Here is a 12811-nt window from a genome sequence, read left to right as displayed (position 1 = left end):
TACTATAGTAGGAAGAGCTTGGAATAGCAAAAAGAAGTAAAAATTGGGAAATGTGCCTGAGTCCAGACTTTGTCAATAGAATTAATTAGATTTCTGAGTTTATTTTTGTTTTGCTAGGCTATATATTTGAAAAGTATTAGCAAGGCTGATTCAACTTATAAATTGTCAGTCTCATATTTTTAATGTGTTCATTCAACAAACATTAATTGTCTACTGTGTACCTCCTATGCTGACTGTAATATCTCTAATAGGAAAAAGAAATATATTTATAAATGGTAACATAAACACATGGATCTTTCTTACTGCTAGAATGAATAAATTTCTTTTAACTAAATGTTCAAGGACAGGTTGGAGATCCAACAAAAATAAATAAAACTTCTCCCTTTAGGGAGAGAAATTAAAGGAATTATAAGAATTCAGTACCGGGTAAGAGGGCTAAGTACTTGATTTGACTGTAAAGAAAAACAAGAAAAATAGACCTGCCTACAAATGTTTTCAGTGTAGAATTTACTTAAGAATCTTCTTTTTCTCCCTAAGAACGACATACATCAGTACCAAGGATTTCCTTTTGTCTTCTCTCTTTATTTGTGAGTAAGTAAATAGCTTTGGCTGTAGAGTTATCTCATGTCCCAGATGGTGTAAAGTGAGGCTATTTCAGGAAATGCTGATTCTGAGGCTTAAGATATACCAGAGTGTAGTTTTTTTAAATGAAGAAGCTCCCATTGGTTGGTTGGGCAAGAAAGGGCTGGAACTCATAAGACTAGGAGTTTGTCATGGGAATAGGCAAGAATTTAGTTTCATTGCCTCATTACTCTGAACAAATAATAATTGTTTTAAGCCTAAGAAGATATTTAGAACTGATTTCATCTTGTGTTAAGAATTAGCAGGGCTATTTTGAACATTCAAGGAAATAAAGGGAGAAGTGTAAATAATAAATAAATAGGTTACTTATAGTCTGCTTTGGTATCCCCTGTCACAAAGACTATTTTTAAGAAAAGTTGATTGGAAGGTATTCCTTTTATATAAATTATTAGTATCTGTAGTTCTGGTCTTTTGTTCTTTTTTTTTTTTTTTTTTCCTTTGGATGCAAGCCACTCAAGAAACAAAGCATTGAAATGAAAACTTTTATCCCAAAGCAATACATTTGAAATGGGGAATAGGTAATTCTTGCTATGTTGCTACCATACCCACATTTTTATTTATTATCAGCTAGCAATTGTAACCATGGGCAAGTCATTTTTTAGACTTTGGTTTCTGCTGTATTAAAGGATAGATGGGGTGACTTTTTAAGGCCTTTCCAGATTTGAGATTTAGAGTTAGTAATCTTCAGTTGCCTATACATGCATGATCAGTACTCACCCCAGAAACCAGTATCAACTATAGGGCCAATATCATGCTGCCTGTCTAGCCAAGGACTAACCACACCCCTACTGCAAGGAAGGAACCTTCTCAAAGGGACAGAGCTTCAGCCTTTGCTCTTCTCAGCTGACCCTTGCTCTTTAGGTAGCAGGCTCTTTATTGCTCAGTGTGATTGCAGGTTGTCCATTTGACCATTTCAAATGAAGAAGCATATAGAAGGAATGACAGCATATTTTAACTTGTAGTTGAACTAAAATTAGTAGAACAATTTAATATTTAAAAAACCTTGTTGGAATTGTTGGTTTTTAATCTCACATAAGCACTAATGAAGCCATGACTAGCCCTAATTTGTGAATCTCTGTTCTGAAAAGTTTTAAATTTGTTCTTTGGAGCATTTTCCATAGGAATAGTATTAAAAGGTGGTTAAGTATTAATAAGTGGTTAACCACCTATTTAGCCCATCATGTTGCTTTAGTACTTACTGTCTTTTTGATGATAAATAGCTGATAGTACTATAAGTTTGTTTAGAGGAAATGCATAGTTAATTTGATTCACAAATATCTTAAACGAGAGTTTCTTGACACAGTACAATACTATGTATATGTACAATTTAAAAAAGAAAAATTCAATTCCAGTATTTACAAAAGGTAAAAATTAAGTATTTTAGTAGGTTTTGTATTATAGATATGTAGACATCAGCCGAAATTCTGAGAGTGATTATCTCCTTTATGGAGCCCTTCATCTTCTGCCTTTATATATTTAAGGATAGACATGTGTGTTCAAAAGGGTAAAAGACAAAAATGATTCCATTGAGTCTACTTTAGTAGAGGTGAAATACTAGAGGAGGTGAACCACTAAAGTATACTTAGACTTTCTCTCACTAGCTAACTGTATCAGCCCCTGCAGACAGTTCCCTCCCCCATTATACTAGTATACAAGTGACACTGTCTTTAAGTGCTACTCTTGACGTCATCAAGAAATCAAATGTGTGTGTGTGTGTGTGTGTGTGTGTGTATTTTAAATTATTGTCTATGCTTGGGGGTATTTTAAATAACGTGGATTTTGTAATGCTGGTTCTCTCAACCAGTTCTCTCATAACAATATAGCATCCTGACTTCTTCCTCTTCAATTTTGATAATCAAAATTTTTCGTATTCTGTCTTTCCTTCTGTAGTATAAGCTCCATGAGGTCTGAAATTGATTGGCCTTGTTTACCTGTCTATTTAGTATCAGGCCTAATACTGTATAGGTAATGAATAAATATTTATTAAATTAACAAATGATTCTTGTATTCATCATGTGAGGTGTGAGATGGCAATTCAGATTCTGTTGTTGACTCTGCCCTGCTATTTCTCATTTGCTCTTTTCATTGATAATATTGATACTTTCTCTTGCTATCTAAACTTTGCATACAGTCTACGGCCATGCCGCCCTGAACACGTTCGATCTTGTCTGATCTTGGAAGCTAAGCAGGGTTAGACCTGGTTAGTACTTGGATGGGAAACCACTTAGGAAGACCGGGCGGTGTAGGTGTAAAAAAATAAAAATAAATTTTGTATACAGTATCTGAAATTTTCATTTTGACTGGTATCCTACATTGCAACCCTTCTTTGTTCAAATTTTATTATAAAAAGTCACAATTTATTTCTAAGTGGAAAAGCAGATTACCAAACTACTACTAAGTAGTTAAATAGGAACAGCATGCTAGTCCTATTGATCTCTTATAAAAATATAGAAAGGCTCTTAAGTTTGTCCTGTGTTCAGTTTCTGTTCCTCTATTCTGTTCACAGTGCTATAGCCAAAGCAATCAAATTAAATTAATGGTTTTATCAGATAATGGTTTTATCTTGCCCTATAGAATAAAATTTAGAAATTGGCCTTTTTTGTTGTTCTGTGAAGTCAGGGAGCAAGTTTCAGCTCAGAAATAGAAAACACTTTTCCATGTTTAGAGCTACCAGAAATGGGACCAGATCGTCCAAATAAGTGTTGAGTTACCCTTAATTGATTTGGGTATGGAAGGTTAATAAGCATTTCTCAAACAGGACAGGTTACTGGAGATTTTTGGAACTCCAGGTACTCTAGGCCAGGAGTCCCCAACCCCTGGGCTATGGACCGATACTGGGCCACCAGCAGGTGAGCCATGAGCTAGCAAAGCTTCATCTGTATTTGCAGCTGCTCTCCAGCGCTAGCATCACTGCTTCAGCTCCACCTCCGATCATCAGGCGTTAAATTCTCATAGGAGCACTGACTGGTCTCTGGTGCCAAAAGGTTGGGGACCGCCGCTTTAAGCCTTTGATTATATCTTTCAAATTGCTTAGGTCTTCCACAGTCTGGCCCAGATATATTTTTAATGATTAGGACTACATCTTATTCATCCTCCACTGCATCTTGGATATAGTAGATGCTAAACATAAATTTATTCCGTCACTTCTTGGGTATTTTACTTCTGGGCATGTTCTTGAGTAGCTGAGCTAAGGTTCTTTGTTTCCACTTCAAACTTGATTTTTTTGATGTAGAAGTATCAGATCTGCATTCTGAGTACAGGATCAAGTCTTGGGTCTCTGAATGTATGAGCATGGGCAATTTATTATCTCTGAGCCTGCTTTTTCATCTATAAAATTAAAATGACAGTTACCATCAAGTAAGTTATTGTGAGGACCAAATGCATGTAAAAAATGTTTTCTCATCTGAGAATGCTTTACAAATGGTAAAATGTGTTGAAAATCAGTGGCTTTCCGTTTACTGTATATGGAGTTTTACATATAGGTATGTCATTACTATTACTGTTTCACATTATAATTAGGCTCATTTTTTAGCCTGGCAAGTAAATAAATGCAGTTACTTTCTCTTAAAAAGCAACACATTCCCTCAGACCCTCAAGGCAAAATTTTTCTTAGATTCTAGAAATTTTAATTCTAAATTTCTGCTGTCTGTGGATTTCTCTTAGTTTTTGTATCATATTTGGTCGGATTCAAAAAGTACCACAGGCAAAAATAAATAACATTTTTTTCCAAACAGAGCACATTTGGTAGAATTTTTCCAGTTCTAAGATCTTGTCTATGGTCATGCCACCCTGAACAAGCCCTATCCCATCTGATCTTGGAAGCTAAGCAGGTTCAAGCCTGGTTAGTACTTGGATGGGAGACCATCTAGGAAGACCAGGTGCTGTAGGAGTAAAAAATTAAAAAATAAGGGATTGTAAGATGACAAGGTCCTTGCAATCTGTGAGGTCATCTAGGGGTTGCCTCTCCTAAAAAAAAAAATAATAATAATAAGATTTGTCTTAAATGTTTAGCTTTTGCTTATGCTTTTATTGTTATTAGGTGACAAAATCAGTTAACAGCAAAGGATTTTAATAAAAACGTTAAACCCTAATTCTTAGTTCTTCATTCTTGTTTTCTATACACTTATACATTGTATATTTCAGTTATAGTTTTATATTACATGTATATGCTATAATTATGTATCTTACTTAATTGATGCTTTTTCCTGGGTTATGTATGATGGAATTAGATACATTAATTTGTGCTGCTTCATGAAGAGCTCTTTCTGAGTTCAAAATGAGAAGGTTTGTGAAAAGGGAAAGAGATGTCTCACTGACCAGGGCTGCCTTCACAAGTAAGGTGTATTAACACATCAGCTTTTCAAAAGATAGGGAATCTACTTTGAGAAAGAATATTATCATTGTTTGTAGTTTCCCCTTAATATAGTAAATCACTTCTTTCTCCACTTTAACCAGGTCAGTATATGTTTTGCGCCCTGTTCTTTTACTCCACACAAAAAAGAGAAGAAATCCTGCAGTGAATGAAGATTCCTCTGCATTTTAGCACTGCTTTTTCTACTGTAGTTGGCTTTTGAATGAGGATGACAATGGAAGAGATGAAGAATGAAGCTGAGACCACTTCCATGGTTTCTATGCCCCTCTATGCAGTCATGTATCCTGTGTTTAATGAGGTAAGTGGGTAAACATTTCCTCATACTATTTCAGCAGTTCCTTAATGCCTACTTCATTTATATATTTGTTTGTTTCTTTATATAACAAACACTGACATAAATGAACTCCATCTATGTATTAGGCGTTGTGCCAGGGCTGAACATAAAACAATGGGAGAAAAACCCCAGATATAGTGCTCGCCTTCTGGTGATTTTACTGTAGTAGGAGAGATAGACATTAAAAAAAAAAAAAAAGGAATGTAAATAATTAGATAAATGAAAAATTATGGTCAGTGCTAGAAAATTGAAAAAAAAAAAAACAGATGGGACCTATTTTAGGGGTCAAGGCAGGCCTCACTGAAGAAGAGACATGCTAAGATTTGAAAGGAATAAATAAGGGTTAGACAGTTGAAATGTCGGGAGTAAGTACGTACTAGGTAGCCGGAGGAGCAGGCACAAAAATATACTAATGAGTTATGGTCAGTAATGGCAAATATTTTTATTGCTAAGTGAAAGATACAAATATTTTGTATTTAGAGAGGATGTAGTTGCTTTTTTTATTTAAGAATTTTTTGGGACTTAATACTATCAATACATTTTTGGTTTTTCACTTAATAACATGCTAGGGTGTATAGAGAATTCTAGAGCTAGAAGTTCCTTAAAAATATAATCACTCCCCTCCTTTTAATGGTAAAAGGAGATTCCTCAGGTCCTGATACATGAAATTATTTTCCTGAAATTACCTAGGACTAAAATCTAGGATTCTAGATCCAGTGGCTTCAGGCTTTTTATCTATTTAATTAGTTTTTTTTTAAATTATTATTTTATTAATCTAATTGAATTATAAAGCTATCAATGCCGTTAACTTTATTATTGTTGCTGTAGCCTAGGAGCCCCCACCATTTCCAATAGCTTTTTATTTTGTAAAATATTTATATTAGAGTAAGACCGTGGGTTTCAAAACTATTTCTCCCACATTATTAGATTTAATAATGTATTTGATATATTTTATGGTCTTATGTCGTAGGGACAATAGAGAGTGATTCATCCTCTTCAACTTGAAATTCATAGACTTAGTTTCCATTTCAGAACTATATTTTGGAACTTCAAACACGATCTATTAAATAGAGTTAGTTTCGGTGACCATAGAAGAAAACCCAAAACTGTGGCTTGGGTAAAATTTCTCTTACATAAAAAATTCTAGAGGTAAGTTGTCCAGGGCTAGTATCAGAAACTCAGGTTCCTTTCTTCTGTTTCGTCATGCTAGTGCTTGCCTTCCATTATCAAGGACACTTCAGCATGTGAGGTGGCTGCTGAAGCTCCAGTCATCATGTCCTGAGTTATTTCGTGGATGGGGCAAAAAATGGAGCCAGGGACTGGGGAGTTACTTAGTCTTTTGACCAACCTCACCTAGCTGCAAAGGAGGTAGGGAAATTTAAAAGTTTTGTTACTAAAGAGAAAGTAAGTAGGAGGCATCTTTTGAAAAACCTGTCCCTGTTATACTACTACCGGGGTAGCATTAGAGGCACTCTTAGGCCTGGTTAGACCCATCTCTGGCAGCCATAGTCAACACTCTAGTAATGAACTCCACTATTTTTTTCTAATACTTTACCCTTTGGTCGCAAGAATAGAGTTATTGTTAGAAGCAAGTGTTTCACTTCTGTTTAATAAATATTTACTAAATGCTAGCCATTTATTTTCTGAGTACTCTGCTAGGGTCTGGAGATATGGAGAAAAGAAGTCAATATACCTCTTCTGAAGAATCACAGGGAACACAGATGTTTAAGCAAATAAATGAATTATTCTTGTACTAAGTCTTAGGTAAGGAGACAGTCACTAAACGCTAATAAGTAATCTATCTTGATGATTAGCATTTGGAATTCCCAGGTACTTAAGAACCATTATGACAGTGCCTCCCATAGGCGCTCCCTCTTTTCATATCTAAGCTAACTCTAAAGCTAACTCAATAGGCTATTGAGCCAAATTGTTTGGAGGTATATTTTATATTTATCTGGTGTTTTGAGTCTTTTCTTGAAAATTACATTGCAGAGCTTCAATTTGATCCTCTAGTTAACAAGAGGAATCAAAAGAGCTTTTCTAATAGTTTAAGTGATCTTTTCCTACATATGGAAAATGGATTTTATTTGAATCTTGACTTTGGGAAATAGTTATATAGGATGTGAGTTAAAATGAACTGTTCAGATTAATACTGATACATTTTTCTGATCTATTCACGTATAAGGAAAATTAACCTGAAAGAAAAAGAAATGGCTTGAATGGACTAGTAAATCTCTTTCAGAAGGCGGTGATTCTCTCCACATGAGATCTGAAAACATACGTGGATTTAATAGGCCTAGAATTAGAACATGTTGCTAAATGATTTATAGTTGGTTTAAGACCTAATTGTTAGAATTGAAATTTGAAAATGAAATGGCAGACTGAGAGGTAGTACATTAAATTGTCAGGGTCTGTAATTCTCAAATTGAATTTAGTGATCTAACCTCACAGTATCAAGCTTTTTTAAAAAAATTATTTCTGTCATGTTTTTAAAAAAGAGTACTTGGCTTTTAGGAATAGTGGCAGAAGTAGGCTTCCTCTTTTATAGCAGTGAAATCTAGGGCTTGATTTAGGAGTGGAGTTAAATAATTATTGTGCCTTTAAATATGTAGTGTTTTGTTAAAAATAATAAAATACTAGCGTTGTTCCCTGGCATTCCAGTGTTTTAATGTAACATCTTAGATAAGATACCTAATCAGTTAAACATTAATATTTAATTATAGTTCAGACATGAATTTTCTGTAAATCGAATAGGGAAATTAGTTAGTTTGGTTCTGTTTTTCTGTGTTGTGCATATTTAAAGATAAAATGGTTATCAAATTAATGTGACAGAAAGTAGCCCACATTAGGGATGAACAGTTTACTCTGAAGTTAAATGATTCACTAAATTTTGTCCACAGTGCATTGTAAGAGTTAAAAAACATGCATTCTCATCTTAACATTACATACATAATAGTAATGATGGTGGTCTAGAAGTTATCTTGTAGAACAGATTTTTAGATAGTAGGGCATTCTTACACCTGAGGAAATTTTAGTACTCCAAACTCACAAGGTAAAGTTATTTATGGCATTCTGGGATCTTGATGCTTACTAAACTTAATGAAGCTATGCCAAGACAGCTGAAAGAGTAGGCTTCTTGTTTAATCAGCTGCTGCAGAGTTCAGAGTCCAAGTGTACTGCAAGTGTTGTAAATGTACTGTGAAATAGGTCTCCCGGTTGTGTTATGGAATGAGTTTACAGACCCCTCGCGCTGAGTGTTAGGTCAGGTTCTCCTGTACTGTATTATTTATACTAATTCTTCATATATGAAGGAGAGGTATATGGTTCAGTTCTTCATTTTAGGAAAAGGCATACCATGTGTCCTTTTCTCCTATGACTTTTTGGAGTAATTGTTCTAAGGTGAAACATAATTAACAAAGAATTAGTTGTTTTGTGACATAAATAACTATTTTGCAAACGATAATAAATGTTCGATCACCAGAGGTTTATATGCTTGTTTATTAATCACACAAATGGTTCTTCCGCATAAGTAATTAATATCATTCTGTTCAGAAGTATCTGAAGCAACTATTTCTACTCTTAGCAGAATATGCAGCTCTTTTAAAAAAAATTATCCCAGTAAGCAGATGGATACTGGGAATACTTCTCCAACTTACCTATTTATTCCTTTTTTTTTCTTCTAGTGGAAAAAAAAAAATCAATCCCCAAAATTTGAGTATAATACACATACTTTTCCATCTTCCACAGTGAAGGCATGGGTTTTACCTACAATCCCACCATCCAGAGGTGATCATAGTTACTATTTCCTTTTGAATTACTGCTCTGTCACTTACTAGGCTATATAATCTTGTCTTAGTTCTCTTTTCTGTAAAATGAAGATAAATAATAATTCTCACTCTGTGAAATAAATGAGTTAATATATTACAGTGCTTAGAATAGTACCAGGCATGTAGTGTTAGCTGTTATTATTAAGGAGTCTTCCAAGCAATTTTCTGACAAAATTGTGATCATACCCTAGAGTTTTGCAAACTTATAGGCAATATTTTAATGGACTATTTTTATACTAGTTAGGTGAGTCTGCTTACCTTTTTGCCAGACAATGTGGACAATCAGGAACTGATTCTTTTAAAATATTTTTAAATCACAGTGATTGCATTCGCTTTCTCTTTGGCAGCACAGAAGTTAATAGGTGGCTCTTGATTCCACCTACTTCTGTTCTGGATTTTTTTTTTCTTGACCTTAGTTACCTGTTCTCATTTGAGTCATAAGAGGTGTGTGTACCTGGAGTTTTTATTCTCGAGACTTAGCCCAGTTTAGTTCCTTTTAAAGAGTAGAATCAGTAACCTTTTGTGGGGTGGGGTTAGGAGGGGGAAGGGATATCAGCATGGCAAATCATGCTTGATTTTGAGGAAGCAAGATCTGTAGTTCAGAATCAGCTAACCTAATTATTTTGACCTTAAAGACTTGAAAGATTTTAATGCAAGACTTTAAAACTTGAGCAAACGGTTAAATGGATTTTTTGTTTTTAGTTATGGGTTTAAGAAACTTACTTGATATGAGAAAATAAAGTATAAGAATGAACTGAGGGAGGAAATGATGAGTTTCTGTGGATTCAGAATTATGTGTAAACTTTTAAAATATTTTTATTAATGATCCAGAGTGTTCAATTTGACAAGTTTGTTTGTTAATAGTAAGTGCTCACAAAAGCTGTCAAGAATAAGTTGCAGGAGGAGCTCACAAAATGGGCAGAGCATGAAGTTGAAAAAAGACCTAATGTTAGGCTCCCTATCATTTCCCTTCAAATGTACTTCATCAGGCACTTTTCCTTCTCTTTTAGATGAGCTGAGACATTATATACCTTTTTCTCTCACTCTGATTTTATTTTCCTTTTACTAACATGGAAGTCCTATATGGGGGAGGCCTAAGGAGTGCCTCTCTGTCCTAATATCCATTAATGCAAGGTGTGATCATGTTTTCTCTTTCTTTTTTGGACTCAAAATATGTGTGTGTGTTATCAAGTACAACCAAAAATGATTGCATTGTCTCTTTAAACATTTCTCAGCCAAAGATTGTTATCCCAAAAGCTTAAAAAAAAGATAAAGGACTCATTAGTAAAAGTATTGGAAACAAGACAGATATTCTTGTCTGTCATAAACTTAATAAAACCGTTAGGCCCCCATGTTACACCCCTAAAAAAACCCATAAATTGGAGAACTGCCAAGGAAGATTTTAAGAGGCCATACTCTTCAAGGACCAGTTCATATCTCACCTTCATAACGACTTTTCTTTGTTTCAACTAACAGCGATTCCATTAATTTCCACGTAGCTGCTTACTTAATTTGATCTTCTGGGGTTCCAGAACTGTCATCTGTTTATATGTCTCTGACTTCCTTACACATGGTAGAAACTCAGGAATTTGTTGGTTCTTAAGTAGTTGAAGAGGATAGACTCCAGCCTGGAAAGTGTGAGTAGAGAGAGGTGGGATAGCATTAGTGGCTTGTGCATGGGTTTTGGAGTCAGAAAGATCTGGTATGAATCCTGTCTCTATACTTACTAGCTGTTTAACATTTGCATAAATTTATGCAAACTGAGTTTCTTCTGTAAAACGGAGGTAACGATAGCTAGTTACAGATTTATTTCGAGGATTAGAGATGCTCCCTATAAAAATTATAAAATGGTGTTCAGTAAATGGTAGCTGTATTAGAATAACACCAGAAACCCAATCCTCTCATGAAAGATACTGCTCAGAACATGGTTTTGTTATGAAATCACATATCAAGTGAGAGGCTTAAAATAGAAGCATTTTTTAATGGGGAAGCTAAAAACACATCTTGCTGCCTAAGTATTACAGGCAGAAATTAAAGATTCCAGAGCCCATGAGTAATAAACCCTAGTGGGCTTATTGCAAGATGCATGGGTATGTAACGTATCCCAGAATGACTCCCAGCAGAGTTCTCATTCTGGTGAGATACTTCACAGCTCACAGATTTGATTTAAAATGTTATGTGTGACCTCCTCTTTGCTTAAGTACACATATGTAAACTTAATCTTGAAATCTGGAGATGATGACATCCATCTTGGCTAATTTTGAGTTCTTTACTGACTTTCTGGGCCCCTTTTCCTTGCTTTGACCCTTTTATATTATCAGTCAGGGCTCCACACAATGAGTTAATGCTGATAATTAAAGGGCATGTCAGACCTTTGACTTACTGAAAGAGGTCAGAGCTGTATAAACCCAAATAAGGAAATCATTTCCCATCAGGGTGGAAGCATTCATCCTATCTGTCTGCCTCTGCTTCTCTTGCACAACAACTGGAGATGAGAAAAGCTAGATTGTTATTTTAATCTTCAGTAATATTCATTATAATTAAATGAATTCTGGGGAGAAGGCAAATTTTCATTTTTGGAAACATAACCTTTGTTAATTTTATAAACTTGAATAGTTGCTTTTTTTCCTGTATTTGCCTACCTGGTTTCCTTGTGTCTTCCCTTTTACCTTCTAAGGCAATGTTAGATTTTACAAGATTTGTAAAAGCCAAGTTAAATACTGAATCTAATGGTTTATTGTTTACTTTTGGAGATAAATTATTTATCTTGGCAGATTTCGTTGCCCTTGCCTGTGTTTAAGGTGAATAATTGGTAGAGAGATAAGATTCTTGACATTTCTGTCTCATTTAGAAAATAAATTAAAGTGTTAGAGATTACTTAGATGTGTGTGTGTGTGTGTGTGTGTGTATGTTTGTTTATAAGGGAAAACATATTTTCATTGCATCAAGGGAGTGAAAGGGATATTTGTTGCATAATGTGATATATGTTCATAAGGTTTTTGTGGACATTTTCTACTTAGGCAAAAACCTATAAAGGTTATATTAATACTTTTGAACATTTAATATTGTCTCAAATGATAAATACATTTGAGTTTTATTGCGTTAAATGGCCTAATTCTTAGGGACCAAAGAAGTCTGAATTTTACTGAAGCTTGTTATTTTAAGTTTGACAGTTAACTGTTCAACAAATGAGGTTTGTTTGTTTGTTTGTTTTTTAATGAAATTGTATGCCTTCTTTGGCTTACTGAGAAATGGATTATACAAAATGTCTAATAAGGACATTTATATTTCAGAATTATAAATCTTAACATTTGATACAAAAATTAAAACATTTGGATTGAACTTTTGATACAGAATTGAGGTAACCATTTTTGAATTATGTTAGAGGATAGATAAAAGCATCTCTGGAATCCGGATGATCCGTAGTCTTAGTTTGAGTATCAGACAAACATTTTATCAGCAGTATTTGCTAATTAATAGCAAATAGACTAATCTCAGTTTAATCCCTGGCTGAGGGGATCGAAAAACAATTATAAAAGAGAGAGTAAGGTAGTAAATAGAAAGAATCTTAAATAATAAATGTTTTCTTTGTGATGGTCATTTTATATTCAGTATACACATCACACACACATACAC

At 34.4% G+C, this 12811-nt stretch overlaps 1 protein-coding gene and 2 pseudogenes across 2 annotated transcripts in view; all 3 read left to right on the top strand.

Annotated features, from left to right (window-relative positions):
- PDCD10 (programmed cell death 10) overlaps nucleotides 1-12811 on the top strand; it is a 41344-nt gene that overhangs the window by 11387 nt on the left and 17146 nt on the right. For both annotated transcript variants that reach the window (XM_016148151.2, XM_016148152.2), the window contains exon 2: nucleotides 5098-5312. In XM_016148151.2, the coding sequence (XP_016003637.1) occupies nucleotides 5217-5312 (96 nt within the window). In that variant the 5' untranslated portion in view covers nucleotides 5098-5216. The remainder of the gene's footprint in view (nucleotides 1-5097; nucleotides 5313-12811) is intronic.
- LOC118601883 lies at nucleotides 2773-2891 on the top strand (annotated as a pseudogene).
- LOC118601814 lies at nucleotides 4414-4532 on the top strand (annotated as a pseudogene).

The sequence above is a fragment of the Rousettus aegyptiacus genome, unplaced genomic scaffold (genome assembly GCF_014176215.1).
Source record: "Rousettus aegyptiacus isolate mRouAeg1 unplaced genomic scaffold, mRouAeg1.p scaffold_m13_p_4, whole genome shotgun sequence".
NCBI lineage: Eukaryota > Metazoa > Chordata > Mammalia > Chiroptera > Pteropodidae > Rousettus > Rousettus aegyptiacus.
Note: the sequence above shows the minus strand (reverse complement) of the source record. Positions and strands in the feature narration are given on the sequence as shown.